The sequence below is a fragment of the Monomorium pharaonis genome, chromosome 7 (assembly GCF_013373865.1).
Source record: "Monomorium pharaonis isolate MP-MQ-018 chromosome 7, ASM1337386v2, whole genome shotgun sequence".
Taxonomy (NCBI): Eukaryota; Metazoa; Arthropoda; class Insecta; order Hymenoptera; family Formicidae; genus Monomorium; species Monomorium pharaonis.
In genome coordinates, this window is record NC_050473.1 from 2,465,439 (window position 1) to 2,488,744 (window position 23,306).

At 37.3% G+C, this 23,306-nt stretch overlaps 2 protein-coding genes across 10 annotated transcripts in view; one reads left to right on the top strand and one right to left on the bottom strand.

Moving 5' to 3' along the window:
* LOC105829490 (teneurin-m) overlaps positions 1 to 23,306 on the bottom strand; it is a 533,228-nt gene that overhangs the window by 412,159 nt on the left and 97,763 nt on the right. The gene's annotated exons all lie outside the window — the stretch shown is intronic.
* On the top strand, positions 3,923 to 13,741 carry LOC105838873 (sialin). 2 transcript variants are annotated; one of them, XM_012684770.3, is made up of 7 exons: positions 3,923 to 8,566; positions 9,269 to 9,545; positions 10,051 to 10,333; positions 10,483 to 11,068; positions 11,297 to 11,429; positions 12,342 to 12,583; positions 13,006 to 13,741. In XM_012684770.3, the coding sequence occupies exons 2-7, from the start codon at positions 9,542 to 9,544 to the stop codon at positions 13,189 to 13,191; spliced, it is 1,434 nt and encodes a 477-aa protein (XP_012540224.1). In that variant the 5' UTR covers positions 3,923 to 8,566; positions 9,269 to 9,541; the 3' UTR covers positions 13,192 to 13,741. The 2 variants fall into 2 exon arrangements, with proteins under 2 accessions (XP_012540224.1, XP_036145331.1); XM_036289438.1 differs by lacking the exon at positions 3,923 to 8,566 and having other exon boundaries at positions 8,647 to 9,545.

Below are 23,306 nucleotides of genomic sequence, written 5' to 3' on the forward strand. Positions count from 1 at the left end.
AGACATTTCGGTTTGATCCGAAACGCGATGAGCCCCGTGACGTATTCGTGAGACCAGACGCGCTTACAGGTCAGATTAGCGGGTATAGTCTCACGCGTACGTCCAGACGGCAGCTCGTCGCTTTTAATGCGATAAAGGTGTTCGTGCCCTCCGGGTATATTATCCCGTTGAACTCTGCCCGAGTGGAGACGGGCGTTACATGTAACTCTTTTTCCTTCAACCCTCTCGAGACCGCTTTCATTTAACAATAAGTCATGAAGTCGGCTAAAGAGTGATATCGCCGCTCGAGAACGTTCATTCTAACGAATACGATATATTTTCTGACTTTATTTTATTTCCTTTGTCTTATACGTCAGCTTCGAGAAAGATTTTAACGCGTTAATAATTTATTTTTCCATTAACTTTTTAAGCGGGATGAAGATAGAAGATTGTGGCGTGTAATAATATCAAGAAAAGTATGTCAGATTCTCGATAATTAAGTTAAGATCAAATTTTATGTTTTTGCTGTATCAGCGAAAGATAAGAGTAATAATCATGTAATAATGTTTCATACAGATGGTTTTGATATTAAGATAAATATTTGCAGAGAGATACATATTTGAAAGAATATTGGTTCAATAATCGATGTATAAACGTTTTAAAGAATCCAAATGTTCAAATGTTAAATGCAAAAGCATTTTTTATTAATACATATAAATTGTATTAAATTGAAACCGATATTGCCGCGATTCATTGACATTTACATCCCGTATGTGAATATTCAATGAAGTATTATCCGATATTAATTAATCTAGATTAATGAATCAGTTCATGGTCTTATTGAAATATATTTATTATACGGCATTTTAAAGAATAAGGATTGAGAAGTTGATAACAAGTATATGTACTTGTAATAAAAATACAATAATTATTAAAACTGATTTTATATTTTATATACTTTTATTTTAGTTTCCACTTATAATTCACACATTTTTTCTATTGCATATATACATATTGGATTATGCATGTTACATATGTATTGTGTTATAAGTTATTATATCCAATACGTATATATGCCTGTATATATGTACATATGTGTATTACGTCAAACATGCTAATATCAGATTACATTTAACAAATGCTGGTCAAATTCAGAACTAGACGGTGAATCAAAAATTCTCAGTTAAGCTTTTTCAATTTTTGACAGGTCGCCAAAAATGTGTGGGATTTAGCGTTGTCGTGATGGAAGACGCTTTTCCTATTGATCAATTCTGGTCGCTTTCTCTCAATTGCTTGGCGTAATCTTTCCAGTCGTTCACAGTAGAGGTTAGATTCAATCGATACTATTATAAATGATGACAACTTGTCAAAAATATAACAAAATAAAATGACAAATCTGAGTTTACAATGAAGTATTCAAATACTATATATTCATTATAAACTTAGATTTGTTATTTTATATTGTATTTTATTTTGTCATTTTGGACAAGTTGTTATCATTTACCACAGTGTTGTAATCATTTGACAGTCCGGTGCTTTCTTCTTCCTTATAGAAGATGTACCACTAAGTCGTACCAGAATTAGCAGCGGTGGTTGGACAACAACTATAATCTGTTGCACAGCAACAATTTTTGGGGAAAAGATGACTTAACAATGGGCAATGTGCAAGGAGATCGGCCCAAAATCCTGGTGTAGAATTCTGTGAGTAAAAATAAAATACATGCACAATACACGATGCAATTTGAATTATAGTAATAAATATTTAAGATGCATACTATTATAAATTCATAAATTTGAAAATGATTTTTCCGCATTTCACAAAGATATTTCAATTAAAAAATTATGCAGAACTTTTTAAAAATGTATTTTAAAAAAGAGAAATACAGCTGTAAAATCTTTTAATTTTGTTTTTACGACAGTTTGTTCCTAAATTATATAGAATTGAAAAGCATTTTTTCAATACTTTTGTTTTACTCTGAGGTTTGTAGCTTGATGAAATATCATTGATCAGAAATTAATGAAAATAAATACATTTTAAGTTTCTAAGCTTTAAAATGGTTTTTAAAATATACAATAAATTTTTGCAACAATATGTTTGAATTTCATACATAAAAAATTATTTTTACGTAATGTTTTCAACTTTGAAATTAAAGTGTTTGTAGAAAAAAGAAAGAAAATAAAATTTTATTATATTCTCGATTTACATAGTTTTTAAAAAAAATGTTTAAAGATCTTTTTTAACTTAACTTTTTATCAGAAAAACGTAAGTGATCCCGAATTTATAATTGGTAATATGTATACTAAATAATTAAAATAACTTATTATTTCATCTATATGTTAAAGAATTTTATATAATTTTTGTAGTATTACTTACAACTTCTTTGACCATGACGCAAGCCATGGCAACGAGTAGACAAAATAAAACTGCACGCATGTTTAGATTTGCTTATTTTCTCAACTTGACTTTTGGAATTGTGGTATAGAGCTATGCTGCTACAGCATTTTTATACTTAGCTTATGAATATTAACCTATTTTTCACCATTGATATCTGATAATACGCTTTTGTATTGCCACTTGTCTCGCAGTTATGCTTTATAACAATTAGATATTGACAATTCTGTGAAAGGTCAAGCTATTCTGCACTTCTTCAAGCGTATGGTGTCAATGAAAAAATTATCTTGCATCTTTGTAAAGATGTAAGTGTAACGCATAAGTGCAAGCATATGTATAAATTACAAGTCAAATAGACAAAAACACGCAACCTTCACTTATAAAATTACAGGCATCTTTCAAACCGTTTCACTTAACTGTTGTTCATTGATTATTCAGATGAATAGTTAATAATGAATTATATTAGAATATATAATATGTCGAATATTATTCATTGGAACATTGTTTTCTCTACTTTAAGTTTTGTAATTATTGAGTAAAATATGTATATAACGTATATATAAAATAAAAGATACTATTAAGTCATTCTGTAAAATCCATTATTACATTTATTAATGTTATATTTTGTTGAATTATATGTGGATTATTCAATTAATATAAATTTTATGTTTTTATTAACGATATTGGATTATGAATATGAAAGGAAAATGATGTGGAAATAACTATCGACGCCGCGATTTATGCAACTTATATTCGTACAAGCGATACTTTGTTGTACGCACAAATAACAACGTTTGTGACGTAACGGATTTAAATGACAGAGCTATAATGAATTGCATTTAATTATGGAATACTGTAGATGTAATGTGAAAACGTGCAACTTCTCGATAATTCGCTACTGCATACAAATTATTGATGTCTTTTTTCTCCTCTACAAATCAAGCGGAAGAAAGAGATCCATGGTCATCCATCATCGTTAGCATTTCATTCAGTGACAGTCGGTCGACCGACTGTTGCCGTTGACTATGAAAGCTGTGTAAACTTGCCGAACAAACAAACGTTTTACGATTGTTCAATAGCGCCATCGTCTCCGTAATGTCATGACGCATACGTTTCCCAGAGCGTAAGATAAAGTGCATATATTTTACGGAGCAACGACTGCATTTTTCATTCTCTAAGGAAAAATCGATATTGGCGGTCTTCATCAGGATAGCTCTCCCCGGTGTGCCCGCTCTTCTCTTTCTAATATAATCCAATATTCTTTCCAGAGAAAAGTTCCAGAGCAGCTCTATAGTTGCAGCTTCTACATATATTCACGGGAACGTCTCGCCGGCCAAAAGTACGATAATAATATTATTTAATCACGATAATATATGTTGAATCACATATAGTTTCGATAAATAACATTTCCAATTATATCCTCAAAATCTTTAAATAAATTAATGTTCTTTTCCATAATCTATACAATCGAAATATGCAGCTAAAAATTCAACAAGCGTCTCTCAAGACATTCCTTTTTTTTATTTGGATAGTTTCTTTCCACACATTCTCTCTTAGAGAAAATTTACTGCGTGACCGTCAATTTCAGCTTCGCGTATCGGCTCGCTTATCAAAGTAGGTAGTGCTCCGTAGCATCGGAAATAGATAGAAAATGGTCGGCCAATATTTACTACGACGCTTTGACTGCCGCTCCAGCCGTGCCAGCGGCATTTCGCGAATCGATTCGTCTCGATCGGGACTCCCGTATTCTACCGAGGAGGAGAATTTCACCGGAAGCGATGTACAATCGTCGCGACGCCGGCGGGTCGTGTGTCGCGGGGGATGAAGGGAGGAGGGAGGGAAACGGAGGAGAGGCGTCGCGGAGCGGTGGTGGATGGAGAAGCGGTAGACGCTCGCGACGACATGGAAGGTGAATTTGGGCGCGGGAGAGATCACGAGCGGTAGTGAAAAATGAAGGTACGAAACGGGGAATCGCAAACGGGGGGGAAGGCTTGACGCATTGCGGCGGGGAAATATGGGTCGTCCCGATTATGTCGGGACGAGCACCGCGCGCCGGAATCTGACAGTGGCAGAGTGACGCCGCAAAACCTCATACATCTCGTGTATAACTAATGTCCGCATATATCACCTCTTCGTCTCCTGTGTGTATTTCCTTTTCCTTCTTTTTTTTTATCTCACGGAACGCAATGCATGTCGCGCGTGCGCTCGACTCCACGTTCCTCCTCGTGCGTTCGAGCGCGATGGAACCTGTCCGTTTCATTTGAATGCAACGCGGAAAACGCAGCGCGCGCCGTGCGCTCCAGCACGCTTCGGGCGGTATAGACTTCATGGAAGATAGCGCGCGCGAGAGATGATACATTACTCTCTGGCCCGCTTCATTTCCCCGATCGCACGCCCCGTGTCATTGTGTTTGAAAATCGTTTCCTCTTATTTGCAAATTATTCGTATTCTCGAATATTTATAGGCGGCCTTTGCTCGAAATGATTTCTTGGAAAATTCATGCCGACACTTGGTGTGAGAGACAAGTGGCGTATTAAATTCTCTCATTGTTTATTATATTGTAATGAGGAGAAATAGAAATAAGGAATTCTTATATTTCTTATAAAAATGTAAGAAAATTATAAGAAAATTGACACAGTTTCCTACATTTTGTTGAATATCAAACTTCTAGCTGCTGTCAAGAAAAAGAAGAGAGAAAGAAAGATATATTTAATTCTATTGAAACTCTGTCGCTTTGATTGACAGTGATGGATATCCCTTTAATTCTATGTGTTACTTTTCAATTTGTTTTTTACCAATTGGCAGACAAATTTGAGGTAACCCTTAAACAATTTAATGTAATAAATCACATGGGTCAACTGAAACAAATACAAAAACGCCTTGCTTCGTACCAGCTTGGCGTCATTTCGTAGTAGGTGGTCTGAACAGTGGGACGAAAATTAAAGAACGTTAAAAGGGCACCCCGTGCTCGTTAGCACGGTCAACCTGCTTCAACCTGCAGCCGGCGCGCAGTTAATTGGTGTTCGGCCAGCGAGGAATACCGGCCTTTGACGGGTCTGTCTGGAGTAGCGACGGTCTGTTTACACTATGGACAAAGTCAGCAGAGCCCGAAATGCCTGGACGGTACGATGCCAGTGGCGGCGGCGACTGGAGTGTCTTGGATCCTTCGCGATCCGATCCCATTTTGAGATTTTCAAGCGCTACTGTGCTAATCGACCACCACCATTATTGTTTCATCGTGCCCAAGAGCCCTTTAATCGGTGCAAGACGTCGTGCATCTATTCGAAGTTTTTTTTTTTGTTCTTTCGCATCTCTCTCCGTTTCGCATTCCTTTTTCCTCTTTCTCTGTCTCCCTCTCGGGTGCGACGGCGACGTATCCATTTTTACCGGTGCTCGAAGCTTTGCGTTTTCTCGAGTGGATTCCCCGCTTCCCCCAACCTGCCATATTCCTCAAGCAGATATGTACGCGAGCATTCACCCCGGCACGAATGCAGGTGTGCGCTGGGCCGAATAAGCCCAGAAGAGGCGCGAGGATGATGGCAACTCGTGCGTCTCCAAGCTTCGTCGACGTCGTTGTCGCCCTCGTCGTCGTCGTCGTCGTCGTCATCGTCGTCGTCGTCGTTGTTGTCGTTGTCGTCACGAGACTACCGCGGCAACCACTTCCGTCTGTGCGCTTCTCGTTTCTGCGAACGTTTCGTCACGCTTGTCACATGCTTACCGTACGAAAGAGACCGCGGTCTGGTAAAAATATTGTGATGGTCGGTGGCGTCGTTATTGTCCACCGCTCTGTGTGTTCGCAACTACCTATCGGACGGAGAACGATGCAGAAACGTGTGCGGTTTGCAGTGTTTGCAAGAAAATGTGACATACGATGCGGTATAGCGTGGTCTTGAAAAAATTCCACTGTTGAATATGATACATTATGTAAACTGTACAATATTCAAGTTAGAAATTATGAAGTTACGCTTAAGCGTCGACTGTTTCATGATAAGCGCGTTACGCAAATTATCGCAACGTCATAATTGACCTAGATCGCTGATAGAGATGCTCACGCGACATTTAAATATAAACTGTTTCGTTTTGTTAGCTCAAATTCCGTTGATATTATTAAACCTTTAAATATAAAATACCAAATAGATCAAGTTGATTATATATTTTCGATTTAATCAAGAATTATACACAAAAATAGCTTACATTAAGTATATATAGGTAACAGTCACAAACAATGTATATTTGTTATGCTATCTACACGGAGTACGTAAATAATTTATTATTCATTATATGTATCTGCAATGGTCATGTACTAATGTATGAATTAGATATACATGCACTAATATGTCAATAATGTATTAGAGCTTACATAATAATTGTGCGATAAATCTTGAAATCTAGGTGATTATCTGAACATTATTTTATATCTTTAATCTGTATCTTTATTCTCTCTCTCTCTCTCTCTCTCTCTCTCTCTCTCTCTCTCTCTCTCTTTCTCTCTCTCTCTCTTTCTCGTACTCTTTTTTTACATTCCATTACATAAGAATATTTACTCTCTGTACGATAAGTATCAGTTCACCTGGCAGACTATCTTTTACAAATAGAAGTGATAACACAATAAATGCATTATACTTGGTATTTATGGTAAAAACGATATTCATCGTATACGCAATATTTCTTATATGATATTTAGTATGACTTTTTGCGTAAATTTTACATTAGCTACACTGAAAAAAGTCTTGTTGAATTAATTGGAAATCTGATAGGTTTAATCAGAATCTGGTTGATACATAATGAAATGATATGTATCAACAAATATTTATTTATTTTTAAACGACATATGATATGCGAAAATAATATCATAGTAATATTATTTCGACGAAAAAGAAAAAAGACACGTGTGCTGAATATATAATTCGATGGGCGTTACTACATGTCGAATACATAAATATCGAAGACTGTGGTTGTGATCGGCGGGGAGTCCTAAGCTATACTGCGGAACGTTTCTCATCCGTTTGGACATGGGCTCACCAGGGAGACCCTATTATCCTCAGCCTATAAACATTAAGCGCCTCGCCGACGAATGTCCGTTAAGAATGCTATCGTGCGCCACCGTATCACGGTGAGAGGAGAAACTCGAGTTTCGGTGTTGGCAGCCTACCGAGATAATAGCTGGGACATTCACATTGGATATCGCGCGAGTGAGACCTTGCTGTCGAGCCGTTAACGGAGACGAAACTGTCGTCTGTACTCGTGTAATCAATGCAGGCGCGCTTGGTTTTAATTATCGCCGGAGAAACGCGGCATGAATAACGCGTACTCTGTCAGGAAGAACCGGTTTTAGAGAATGATCTCGTCGGCTACGACTGCCGCCTCGTCTACTTTCAAGGAATCGTTTATAAAAAGGAATGTGTGCGACCTTGAAAATAAAAATAATTTACACAATAAAGTTTTAAGTTCAACGATTAAGTGATTATATCAAATTACTTTTCTTTTGCTACGTCATTCCACTAATTTTTTACACAAATGCTGCACTTAGAGGCACGATGTGCTTCACGTTTTTAATACCTACATATTTATTTCTTTGCGCGTTATTTTTTTCAACATTCGTGTTTCTCATTATTTTTATCTCGCCAATTTCGATAAAATAGTGCGCAAAAAGTAAGATACAGAAAGCAAAGAGCATATTGTAGATTAACGTTTACAGTAAACAAGACCTCCTATTGAATTTTCTTAATGATCGTGTAATTGCATTAAGCAATTCTGTAAACTGTATCGCAACGGACGTGTACTGGAATACTGTAACGAATGTAAAAAAAAATCGAAATGATCCTAATGACTCAACAAGTACAAAGCGATTGGTTCATATTATAGAATTAGCACTTATGTGCAAATTACTGAAAGTTAAAACGCAGCTGCTTCCATAGTTTAGTTTAGTGCGCGTGTGACTGTCGGGCAATTCATGTCGTACCGTCTTTCGTAACGTCATTCATATCAAGTTATATCTAGTTCCGGTGAATGCACACATATTTTTGTAATACGTTTGTACATATTGTTATCGCTTTTCTTTTATTGGTGTTAAAAATCGAGGACAACGTATACACGTGGCGTGAAACTGTTTATATGAAGTAAACTCTTGAATCTATCTCATAATATATCCGTGGATTTTTTTTATTAATTTGAAGATAAGGAAATGTTTTTAGCGTAAGTATTAAATTAACAAATTTCGATTTATACATTTTTATTATTTAAACAATTTTTTAATCACATTTCTTATTACATTCTTTAATTACATTTAACTACATTTTTTTTAAGTTAGAGAATCTTGTAATAAGAAATAATTTCAAGATCTTGTGTAAATATCACATGAATATTATGGTTCAAATTTCATATAAACATTTTACATAAAGTGTTGATTAACATTTTAAAAAGTACGTAATTATAATAATACTTTTCAAAATTTAAATTATTGTTAATCCATTCATAAAATACTTCATTACAGCGTAAAAACTTGAATAAGCAAACTTGAAGTCTTATTTAACAAATACATATATATCTGGTATTAAAATTAGAATTAAAAATGCTATCAAAGACTGGGCATTTAAATGCGACATTGAAAATAAACTAACATTTAATATATCTGTATGTAATAAATGAAAGAAATAATTGCAAAAATATTTATTTTTATACACATTATAGCATTTATACAAACGTTTTGAAATTGTTTCGTCTTGGTTAGCAATATCGTGATCATTGTGTATAATACGCACAGCTGTTATCGTTCAACATAAGGAACAACATATTTATTAGCGGAATTGAGCAAGTGAGAAACCTCGAACCGCGTTGACTTTACAAATGAGTGACAGTGTATTTCGCACTCTACGACCCGTAATCTCGTGTCGATAGGAATGCTCAACGTCGGGACGTGAACCTAGAAAGAGATTCGTGGAGAGGAGGAATCTGGGTATCGTGCATGGGTGCCGTTTCATCGCCGGCGATATAATTCGATAGTCGGCATCGAGCAGTTGAATGTGCGAGCGAGCGAACGAAACCGAATTGGTGATTATATCGATACGAAAACAAACGACGAAAACAGCGACACTGGCGCACCGATTCGAAATGTGATGGTCATCAATGTCATCGTTTTATTAACCGAGGTCACACTGAATATTCAGAATAATGGGTAAGAGAATATTTCCTATCTTATTAACATTTATAATTAATACTTAAAGAGCAACAATTCCGTTACCTTCTAATATCGTACAATACATTTGCATACGTTTATATCTAATACGTTATAGTTCTTCTATGTCATTCTTATTTGAACGATAAATTTTATTGCCTTATCATTGTACCCTTCAAATGCTATTATTAGTATGAAAGATAATCTGATTTAAATCGAGAAAAGATTTAACTTGATCTGATTTAATTATAAGTTTATATGTAAAAATAGATCTTTAGCATTATCGGTATGACACATCATACTTAAAAATAACAAATATTTATTATTTCTGTTACTACTTTTTCTCTTACTTTCTCTCACTTTCTCTTACATTTTGGCACGTCAACGATTCATTGTAATATCAAACGGTAGCGTGCTAAATTCCATTATAGGTTAAACAACTACATTAAAAAACTTCAGTTTTTTGATATATCACTTTACGTATGTTTCGTAATTTTGACCTTAGAGATACGCGTACGATACTTGTTCGCTATAATGCTATGCATTGCGAACATGATTATTTATGGACTAAAAGTGAATATTGCGACGGCTATTATCGGTATGGTGAAAAAAAAATCCGGTGTACCGGATTGGTCGGATGAGTGTCCGGAATTTGATGTACCTGGAAATGCCGTCACCGATATCGATGGTCCATTCGACTGGACGGCAAGCCAGCAGGGTTTGGTTATTAGTATATACTTTGCTGGATATCTCGTTGGCATGTTTCCATCGGGATATTTGGCGGATCGGTAAGTGATAGTTTGATATTTCAAATCTTTCACCATATATAAAAACTATTTCTCATGCGCATAATCATTATATTATATTATGCATTTATATATGATATTTTTATTTATTAATTTCTTTATATAAATTGCGATAATGAAATCTATTGCAGATTCGACACGAAGATAGTGTTGTTAGTCTGCGTACTGGCGAATGGAATTCTAACGTTATTGGTGCCGATCGCGGCGAGCGAGTTGTACGTGCTATACTTCGTGAGATTTTTGACCGGTCTTGTGAGCGCGGCGAATCTTCCTATAGTAAACGTTCTTCTGGGAACATGGGTCGTGTACGAGGAGAAAAGCACGTGGGTCGGCATCATATATGCTGGAACGTCGCTCGGCACCGTGATATCTATTCTTACCTCCGGATTGATATTAAATTACGTGGGTTGGGAGGCTATCTTTTACATCCACGGAGCGCTACCATTGATCTGGTGCGTCATCTTTTATATATTTTTCGCCGGTTGTCCGGAAAAACAAAAGTACATAACGGAACGGGAAAGATCGTTCATCGTGAGCTCGTATGGCCACCGTGCGCCCGGCTCTTCGAAGATGAAGATCCCGTGGAAAAGTATATTTACATCAGTACCATTTTTGGCGCTGATCGTTACGAATACTCTAGGCAACTTCTGTTGGTATTTCTTGCTCACTCAACTGCCGCTCTACATGAACAAAATATTGCGATACGATATCCAATCGGTGAGTGCGCAGTAAGAATAATAACATTTATAATTTCTTCTTGTATTACGTTACGTGTGTTACTGTGTATTTCAAATTATATTAAATCCCATATTACGAGCAGAATAATATTATGGATAAAATAATATCTTGCATCTCGTATAATATTATTTTACCCTGCATGACGTATGCAATTACGTGAAACGGATCTCGACTTTTTGCGTAAATTTTTCCTGAAATATTTTACAGAATGCCGCTATCGTTTGCACACCGTATCTCGTGAATGCATTTACTAATCCGCTAATCGGAAGAGTTTTAGATTGGGGACGGAGAAAAGGATTTTGGTCGCAGACGGTTGCACGTAAAATTGCTGTGTTCATAAGTATGTATTTGAAATTCATATTAATACAACTCTATAATTATAGACACCTTTGTGTGGAATGTTCCGAGATTCACGAATCAAAATACCACAGTATGAAAATTCTCGAGAAAAATAAGTTATAAGTGCCTTTTTTCGTTTTGAGCAGTTCTTTTTGTAATGGGGTTTAAAGGGTTTAAAATTAGCCAATTATATGTTGCGGTTAAAAGACCGTGAGTCAAACGTCGATTAACGACTTGCTCATGGACATTTAACAATAATTATGTACATAATGTCCTTGTAATACCGCATAATATTTGCTACGAATTAGTTAAAGCTATACTGTTTGAAACAAAAAATATTTTTATAACTTATTTTTTGAAAACTTTGTTATTGTGGTATTTTGATTCGCGAATTTTAAGATATCCCACATAAACATATAAATCACATTTATATATAGCAGATTAAAAATAATTTTACAAAAAATTGAATTTTTCAATAGATATTATTTTTAATAATGACAGTATATTTAATAACCATATTATACGATGCGTATACATATGCTCTTTTAATTAATTAATAAAATAAGATAGAATTTTTTTCTCTGAAATTTTAGCCTCAATAATTCGTAGTGTTAGTAGATGTAAAACAATTTAAAGAACTTTGAATAATATAGTTTACATATTAATGAAAAATAGATGAAGTATTGTTTGCAAATGTTGTGCGTGATTGGCACAATCAGTCGTGATTTCGAATAATGTATACGATATTATAATTGACATGTTACTATGTCTAATAACAATGCACAAATGTATTGTATAATATATTGAATTATAATATGAATTCATTGTAAAAATTTGAATATTACATTATTAGATGTATTCAATTACATAATAGAGGTTTATGATATATTTAATGGATTTTTTTTTCTTTCAGGTACTATACCACCTAGTATTTTCCTTATTGTAATCGCGTACATTGGTTGCGATCGTTTGACGTCAACCGTGCTACTAACTTTGAGCATAGTAGTCTGTGGTGCTATATTCGTTGGTCATCTTTGTAATCAGAATGACCTGGCCCCGAATTATGCAGGAATTCTCATGGGCATTACAAATACTCCGGGCACTATTTCTGCCTTTATTTTACCACCGATAGTTGGTGCTCTCGTAGCGGAGGGAGTAAGTTGAACACTTAACGCGTGATGAGACAAAAAAAGGAAAGAAAGAAGTGTCCGTTAAAAGCAACGTGACGTGATCGCTAATTTCTTGAATTTTTAATAAGTTTAATGCACAGAGATTCCACTTTTTCTTGAAGTTTTAAAACGAAAGATGAAACGACTTTAATCCGATATAAGAAAGTTAAGCCGATATTCGTTCTAAAAGATACTGAATCCTAATTGCGAAATCAACTGCTAAGTCAACTTTATTGTGACACGGAATCTTTAAAATGAGAATTTTAATATTATGTTATTCGCTTGCTATAATATCCGAAGTAATTTTGATATTAAACTTTATTCCTTGTTTTCAAAGTGCAGTTATAAAAGTAACGTTTTTATTGATACTTGCTCCGATTATATTAATTTATGCATGTCTTCTGATAGCATACTATGGTTCGTTGGAGGATTGCATTCTGGATTACTATCGTCGCCCAGGTTGTCGCTTTCTTGGTATTTGCGGCCTTTGGTTCAGCCAAAATTCAACCATGGAATTATCCGGTACCGGAAAATGTTGAAAACTGGGACGACGAGGGACAACCACAACAGCGGGAACAAGAAACAAAGACTTAAATTGAAACTACTTTTAATATAGTTTTTATTTAAAAAAAACAGAAACATTTTTTTACAAGAATCTGTCCTGTCTACTTGCATAGACGAGAAATGTTATTTAGATAAATTGAAGTACGATAATAATTTATCATAAAATAAAATCAAGAACTTTGCGATTTTTATATTAACACATTCCTCATATTTTTTAAATAACATTCCTTATATTTATATTTAAACCAATTTTCTTTTTCATATTTCGATATCTTTTATTATGAATATTTTTTACGAATCTACTAAGATTAATTAGCGGATATAATACTTAATTATATGTCACTTTAGATATATATATATATATGTTATATATCTCTTTAATATATGTACGTATTGATAGTATATTGCAAAATATATTTTTCAGGAAGAAATTCTGTTGATAATATGCTTTGCCATATTATCAATGCCAAACTTTTAACTGCCTTATACGGGACAATTTTACAAAAATTAGATTGTACAAAATATATATATAAACGTGTATACAAAAAAATTTAATATATAATTGCCTTTATTATTTTTACGATTATTTCTATTTATTTACTTAATTTGGAAAAATAAGAAATGGTTGCGGAAAATGTGCAATATATGAATCATCCTTGTTCGACGACCTCAATGATATGCCAATGTTCGCGAAAGTCTCATGATCGAGTACCGCTACTTGACGTGTCAAATTCTACACTGAGATAATTAGACCACCCTTAATGACAGGTAACCAATTACACCTGTTACAAAAATTTCCCGTACCTCAATTAAATCGCCACGTCGCGCGTCGGTCAGTCGCAAGATTGCCAGTCAGCGCGAGACAGACGTGAAGGAAATAAGATGACAGCATGAAAGGTCCGTGCTGACACCAACAGCACGGAATATTTACGACGGTTGAAATATTACGTTTGTAATCTATTTCCAGCCTACAGTCGCACGGTTCAACGATGCGATGGGACGCGAGCGGTAACTACTTTCCTTGCTAAATCATTTCCTCCTTCCTTTAAATATTACCGACAACCACGATAGAAACTGTATGGTTCCGAAGGAATATTGAGACCCTTCTACTTCTTTCGGAATTCTTTGAAAATTTCATTAGGAAAGATCGAAGGGAACGAGATGGGTATTATACTCACGGTCGACGCTCTCTATCAGATTTTATTTTCGATCTAGAAAATATATTGGTAGCTATATATCTTGGAAAGTTTAAAAATTTAAAGAATTACTTATCCCCCTTCGTCGAAAAATATCCTCTTATACATTTTAATATTTCAATTTAATTTTTTCTTAATAATAAAAATAATATAATCGCATTTCAATGTGTACCAAGGAAGATAATACGCTTTTCTATGTGACAATTACGTATTTCTATGTGACAATTATCACATTCTTTAATACGGCAATTCTTTCGAATTTATAAGTCCCATAATCGATATTATTTTTCGATAACGAGGCGAACACGAGTGGCAAGAGAATCGTTTGGACTTAATATTCTGGTAAACTTCGTTGTAGGGATGGGCCAATATGCGCGAGAGCTTCTCTTCATCATGTTTACTAATTCATGAGATGAATAACTTAAGGATAAGCGCTCATAGTATGAATAATGCTTATTCGTCTTCTTAACCCCTTGAACAGGTGACCTATTTCCTCTATGGATGTTTATGCGCGGTCCAAACAAACCCGGTCGACCGATCCATCGCTTCAATCATTACTGACATGGAGAAACACCTGCCGGCCGTCTATCACGTTTAATGTCGATCGATCCAGATTTTTTCAAATGGTGTTACGCTCTTGAAATTTACAATTAATATTTGTCAGTAATTATCCGACCGTATATTACTCTGAGCAAAATATCTACGTTGACTAAGGTCGAAAAAAGTTTTTCGATCGATTATGTATTTTTAAACTTTTGTTTATCTGAAAGTTATTTTAAGTTTATCATACTTTATTGTATTTTTTAGTTTTGTATCAACGTGAGAAAGCTTGTCGAGTTAATCTAAATATTCTCGCATTTATGGCAAAACGCTCCGAATTGTCAAGATTCAAGTACGATTCATATATTCTTATTACGATGGACGTTTTCTATTTTCACAGTTTTTAATTGTGACCAGCGGCTACCGGTTCGACCGGAATCGGTTGTCCAAAGAGTCGGCAGACGCGGCAGCTAATTTACATAGTCCAATATTTTAGGAAGATTAATCGATGCATACGGTAGACGATCCGTGCACAACGGCGACGAGTCAGTGAAAAATTCCCTCCGTTTCCGAGTTATCTGTCAAAATGGCGATTAATCAAGCGGTAATTATAAGTTCCGAGGATCTTTCGTCGGGCCGTCGTCTCGTTTGCTTAGAGAAGCACGTAGTCCGTAGTTGCGGGTCGCTCGACAGAGGCGGTTAATCAATCCTGGAGCTCGTTACAGTCGGGCACTCCGGTACTTGAAGTGGCGTTAACGCATCCGGAGCGCCACTAAAATGTCAGGAATTGTTAATCTACCCCGTCGCGGGCGCGCACACACACACGCGCTTAACGTACACTTGATAACACACTGCCGACGGGGGCGAAGGGAGGAGGAAGGAGGAGCACATCACACTCATCCCCTTGCGCGCGGACGGGGTTGCCGCGAATAAACCCTTACTTTCCAGTTTCTGCCCTCTGACCTCTTCCTCTTCGCGCCACGAGCTCGCTCTTGCTCTTCCCGGAGAACCCTGGCAGGGAGACATTCGCCGCCAAGCAGCACCAGACCGCACCGTTATTACTAGCGATAAATCGCCACCTTTAATAAGAGCTCGCGCGACGTACGCCAGACGGAAGTCAGAAACGACGACGACGACGACGACGACGACGGTGGTGGCAACGACTACGACGGCGACGACGAAAGGATGAATTTAAAGGACGAAGTAGGACCGAATACACTCTACGATATCCGTTCGATTTTACCGAATTCTCGTGGCCGACCGTGCGGTGTTCTTTTTATTGTGCACCAATCTCTGATGGCTCGGACGATTTAATTTTGGACATCTCACCGCACGATATATATTTCGCATATAAAATACCTGCTGGCGTTACGAAAATTTATTACATTTACTGGAAGATAATATCATAACGCCTATATATTTGTTATATACGCGCTATCAACGTGGTATGGAGTTTTCGGTGTTTGATCCGAGGGATATGGTACGCTGATGATTTATTGCCGTGCGTTTTGATTGACGTTATAACAAGATAGTAAACGTATTTCACATGGCGCCGCGTTTTAATCCTTTCCATCCCGATATCGACGTTACGCCATTATGCTGCGTCAAGGTTTTATCTTATAATATCAACAAGCAATTATCAACATGTGCAAATATTTTTTGAGATCTTGGGAGTTAGACAACCAAAATCCATTTAATTGAATCAGCATTTTTCCAAATATTTCTTTCCGACTGAAAAGCTCAATGATAACATGCAACGTAAAATTTTATTACGCTCAGATTATTCTCTTAGATTACAATCGAATAATCAATATTTAATGAATTTATTTAATCTAATTATTAAATAAAAGCAAATACATTTTTTAAGATTATTGCATACATAAAAATATATAGGCGATGAAATTAAAGAAGCTGTAATCGAGTTCAGTTTATTTACTTTTCAATTGCGAAATAGTACTATTGAAGATCGAAATGTCACGTACTTGCATTTGGCTTAATTTGCACTCAGGTGCGCTTCTGCGTGTTCATTATAGGACTGTGTATTGTGACTACTATTCGAATTTTGTCTCAAGAACATATCAGGCGAAGTGCAGAATGGGGATTAATATTTTGAAACAGTTCAATATTTTGACAGTGCAATAGTCGCGCTTTGATTGCAGAACTATTAAAGACTACTCGGTTGACGTGGAACAAATTGTTCACGCGACACACTTGACTACAGATTCAAAATACAGATTAAAGCAACGACAAGGATATACGTATTATGAGAAAGAAAGCCGAGTAAGTCGTTGAATCTGTCGATGGGACGACAAGTGCTATTATTGTGACATACGAGCAAAGTATTCTCGTTTCAATCGTGTCGACCAAAAGACTTCATCGCTTTCTACTCGTATCGCAGCCCACCTGACGGTTACGTTTAGTATATCGAAATTCTTTTACGTGAACAGGAAGCGGCATTAGTGAAGGAACGGTCTGCACGTCTGTGGACGTGAGCTGGGTCACCCGCCGGTGATTGTTGCAGGTGGTCGCCAGCCACGGTTCTCGTAGAGAATCAAGACTTTTTTCCTTACGCGCATCACTGCAACGATCTAGCAGTACGCCACGAAGAGAGAGAGAGAGAGAGAGAGAGAGAGAGAGAGAGAGAGAGAGAGAGAGAGAGAGAGAGAGAGAGAGAGAGAGGGGGGGGGGGAGAAAAGGGAGTGAGATTCCGCTAAGAAACTCGATACGCCAGGTTGCCAAGGGATGCGAAGGGATAACGGCGGACGCGGCGCGGGGGGTGGCAGTTCGGGGGGTCCGTAACTCGGTCACCCCGTTTCCAATTGACCGGCTTCCTCTCTCGCAGCGTAGCCCGCAGTCCGACTGCATTGTACGAAACTTCCTGCAGATTTTAGCTGTCACCGGGTTCCATATTTTAAACGGATCGCTAATCGAAGTGAGAAGGGGAGAGGGAACGGGAGGACCGGTCCGTGTCGCTTCGGGACGATCGACGTGGTGGACACGGCAAGCGGATCGCGAGCGCGCAAACCCGCGCGCGTATAAATATGTATATTCGAAGTATACACATAGGGTATAGGGCCAAAGCGCGGACCTATGTCAAACCGGCCAACCAACCAGCGCTGCAGCTTCGCGGATTCGTGACGGGGGAGCTTCAGAAGAGACCGCTTAATCGGCGGTCGTTGCTGCCGCATCGGATTTTGATTAGCGCGACCACGTCACGTTCGTCCGTTCGTTTGTCGACGGATAAAAAAATGCATCGCATACGCCACGGCGCATTAACTCGTACGCGGCTACACACGCGCGCATGCATACATATGTACATACATACATCCCTCTTGTCAGTCTGAGTCCATTTAACATTTTCCGCATCCGCGTGACACCCTCTGCTTTTGCCTTTGGTGATTTTTTAATCTCTCTGCTAATATTTATATATATTCTATTCAAATAAATCATGCGCTCGTGCTCCCGAATAGCTATCTTCTGTGACGTGTGTTATATTCGAATTTATTATCATTCGAGTGCTGTTGCTTGATCAATTGCTACTTTCTGCACTTTTGCTACTCTCTCTCTCTCTCTCTCTCTCTCTCTCTCTCTCTCTCTCTCTCTCTCTCTCTCTCTCTCTCTATCTCTCTCGCTTTAGCCACTGGATTTTCTTTTTGTTGATAAATTCTGAGTATCAAAGCATCCATGTACTCTTTTTGCATAGAAGAAAGTTTTGTAATTTTTAAAATGATATTATACTTGCATGCCTGCATATATGCCAGGTGAAAAAAGCTTCTGCGTTTGACATATAATTTATTATATAATATATCCTGGTATGAAACTCATCCGCTGCGTCCCTCAATCTAAGATAGGTCTATATTAAGTTTTAAACAGACATTTGTATGCCTAAAAAGAATACTCTCTGTATAAATTTGCAAAAAATAATTAAATAACAAAGTGAAATAAAATTCGTCGTAGCATTAATTGTAACCCAAGTCAGCAGGTCGAATCGTAAGACGGTTGATCGTGTGAGGATATAAACGCGGACACGCGGGGCGAATAGCCTGTATCACGTAATTTAATCATATCTTCACACCCCTCGAATGGTAGAGTCGACGCGGAAGCCCTTCGTTTTCAGGCCGAGGTACAGAGCCGGCAAAGAGCTCGGGGTTATTAGGTGCGTTCATTGTTGTACGTTCGTACTTTATTGTTGTTTCAATTACGTTTGAGAGAAAGCCTGCACCCCTTTCGACTCGCACGCTCTTTCCTCTCTGTGCGGCACAGTTAGTTTCCCCTCCCCCCTTCCTCTCTCTTTCACTCTGCCACCCCTTCATCCGTTCTGTCGACTACCCCCGGACGGATCGTACCCTTCTCCGCGCCCAAACTCGCGTCCTCCTCCGTCTCCCCTCCCCCCCCCCCCTCCCCGAAACGCCGTCGAAAGCCGTCAGCATATTGCGCATGCATAATTTAACGTGTTCAAACAAATAACAAAGTTTTCGCATGCTGATGAGAACGCCACCGCGTCCGGATTTCGACTGCCACCGACTGGCAGTGACATATTTTCATTTGACACGCGGAGAACGGGGGCGGGTTCGACTAGCGGCCGAGGAATTCCGCAAATCTGCGCGGCACGGTCGATCCTTTTTTTTTTGTTCACGTTCAAACGCGCCGGGCCATGAATACTCGGGAATAACCCGTGAAAAATAACAGAGTGAACAACGAGTGACAGACCGATGCAAGGAATTTTGCATTGAATCGCGTCTCAATCAATAATAATTTGCATACGTTCGCCTAATTCCACGGAGGACAGGCAGCCGATCGAGATTCGTGGCGCTGAAAGAGAGTCGTGAATTGTACGTAAGCGTAATTAGAGAGGTCAACGGATCCGGCCGTTAGGAATGCACTTCCGATCGAGTGACGCGATAACCGTTCACAGGCCTCGCGTGATCGTTTAAGACCCTCTCTTCCTTTTTCAAACCATCAACCGCAGAAGGACGTGCGCGGGGTGTGCCGTAAAAAGATGGCGCGACTTCAGCGAGTATCTCGACTTTGCGTGCTTTGCGCGGAAGACAACAAAACACAGCCAATAAAGTACATACGCTCCAACCCTCGGCGCGATACGGCCATAGCTCTCTTTCTCTCGAATGTATGCCGGAAAAAAAATCGATGGGGGGAAAACTGTAGATGGGCGCAGATTTTATGGCCGCTCGGAATCACCCGGCGAAACGTTAGGATAATTATGCCTTTGAAACAGGAACAAATGACGGCTATGGCTACTAATCTTTCTTTTACTGCCTTTATAATCGCCGGGGTAGTGCCGCGGTTAAAGTGTTCAATTCTCGTACCGCGCCCGCACGTAACCCGCAATTCGCTTTTATCGCGAGATATTTTAAAGATAAACACGTAATGCCGCTTTAAAGACCATTGTAAAAGCCCGGCGATATAATTGGCGTGGCTCGCGAAGCGACAACGCTGCTGCGCCCTCGCGAAATATCTAATTCACTTTGCAGATCATGACACATAGCATAACAAAAATAAAAAATCTCGTCGATCACTCACACCGTTTTGATAACGATGAATCCAGGTTTCCCACGCTTCCCCGTGGGGAGGCGAAGTTTGCGGTAAACAGGCCTCCCTTGCCTGTAATTATTTACGTTATTCTCGAGATACGATCTCGAGCGCGGCTTATGAACTCATCGCTCGTGACTTCGCTCTATCCCCTTTAATGGGAAAGCGTGTCTCATGTTGTACGTTCAGTTGACTAAAGCGTTATTAACTTCCAAAGTAAACTCACTCTTTTCCTCGTGGCACACTTTTGTACATAGTCGGATCGTTACATAATGCTCGATGAAAAGCTAAGCTCCTACGTACGTATGCAAGTACTACGCGGTGTTCGCCGGTCCGGCTGGCAATTTGCCTCTGCATACCGTGGTCTCACTCGAAGTATGAATAATAATGACCCTGGATATGTGAATTACGAGGCGATTATCTGTGACGGGCGAAGGGAGGTGCAGGCGGAACCCGCGTTGGTTATTGCACCCTGGCGTATAGCGATGTCGGGAATCGATTCTATGACTCGGCATAATAACAGCCAGATATATTTTCCTAATTTCAACGCTGCCATCTCTATATATCTGATATCTATGTCTTGATAGATAAATAGACAATAGAATTAATCGGCCCCTTCTATTAAATGACAGCTTAATGTGTGTATGTTTGTAATTAAAATATATATTATACATTTTTATTATGTATTTGAACATGACAGTTTAATGTATTAAATAATTAAATTATGAAGTAGGATATATATATATTATAAAAATAATGAAAAAAAGTTGTAATTTTTAATTAGCAAGATTCAATTAACTTAGGTCGATTATCAAGAATAAGATGATATTATAATTAAATATGCAAGTTAATTATGAATGCTTTTCTTTTTTTTTTACAGTGTATACTCTATCGAGATCCTATCGAGATGAGAAGGGGTGCAAAGTTTAGTACAAAGCTTCTCCACAAACGGCGCCACCTGACGGAGTTACCCTTTCAGAGAAAATAGTAAAATTTTAAAGAGGTGAATATGTACGTTTTTATATTAGACTAAATAAAATAAATAATTAGTGTGTGCATATGTTAATTTGCGCAATTCTTTAAATAAAGTAAGTCGCATCCATTTTTCATTTTTTCATAAACAATGAAAAAAGAATTTTAAAAATTTAACTTCTTATTAAAAAAAATACCTCATCTCTGCCAATAGATTCGCTTTATTGATTTATTCCTTTTCAATTCCTCTGTAATATTTTCATATTTCATAAAACACGATTTCGCATTGACAACCTAGATCCCTTGTTGTTGTTTCGGCGAATTTCGCATGCAGATTGACGTAAAGCGTATATGCGCGTGGGAAATAACTCGCATGTGGTGTACGCGGATAAAGAACAATCTATTTTATTTTAAAGATACGATAATTTGAGACTAAGTTTATCCTGAGGCTATTAGCATGATAAATAAAAAAATCAAATTTCTTCTATCGAACGATAACATCACATGTCACAGTTTCAAAATGTAAATTTCATTTTTTCATTTTTTGTGTTCAAAATACGCATGTGTTCAAAATACACAAATAATATATGTAGTATCTTGTTATACTATATTGCTCACTGTCCACTTTAAATTATTAAAGTTTCGTACTCGTGTTGAGCTTGAGAGGATAAAAAGTCTAGACAAAGAATCTGTAAGTAGATATCCTCCCCGCGATTTGTCAAAAACATTCCCCGACTATGAATTTGTTTTATCATGATAAGTATATGCATATGATGCGATATGCCTCTCGTTTCGTTCAAGCAAAGCCAGACAGTACGTGCATTAAAATTAATAGTTTGAAAAATAGTGAAAACTTGGCTCATACTGCAATCAATTTCATAATCTGGGAATAATATTGAGGTTTTACGCAAAACGTATAGGGTACTTTACTATTTAATATTAATTATTATTTAATTAATGTAATTAGTAAATTGTAATTAGTATGTACTCTTATATATTACTAGCTAAGCCCTGCCACGCGTTGCTGTGGCTCTCTATTCTTATGCTACGTTTGTTTTAAATTTTCTTTGCTTTCGTTTAACTTTCAAGAGCCTTGCTTTACTGTTGCTCTTTTTATTTTATTTTTGAATAAGCATTTATCTATCTTTAATAAATCTAATATTCATTTATTCACGTACTTCTAACTTTTTTCCCCGTCTCTCCCAGTCTCTCCCCGTCTCTCCCCGTTTCTCTCCGTCTCTCTCCGTCTCTCCCAGTATCTCCCGGTCTCTCCCGGTCTCTCCCCGTCTCTAATAATTCAAATATTGCCTAAATATTTGGTGATAAATATGAATGAACATATTACTAGACAAATGTAGTATTTATTACTTTTTAAAAACTTTTATTGCATGTTTTCTATTAGATAGATTAAATACTATAACGTTATGATGAAAATGTTTCATGTCCTCTTTCAATGATACTGGCTCCGAATCTGGTCTCCGAATCTCAAACCATTTTTCGTTTCTAACATAGTTACAGAATAGTTGAGAATACAAAGTTCTCATTCATTCGACAACAGTCTATGTAGGTCGAGCTTAAGAGAGAATCGTCTTTTAATTAATTACTTTTGAAATTAACGCGACAAGGTTGGAAAAACAAAGTCATGAAAGACTCAAGGGAAAGCCGTAAATAAGAGTGAAATGAGAAATGAGAATACGTACTATTTGTTATTCTCTGTACATACACATCAGCTAATGAAAAGATATATATTATACTTTCCAGTACTAATCTTACGAAGAGACAGAAAAAATTCTGCAGTTAAAAAATAATTGCTGCTAGCAAGAGACACGTATTGTTCCTAAATCATTTTAAAAAATTTGTCGATTTAATGTTTTTTTAGAGAATTGTATC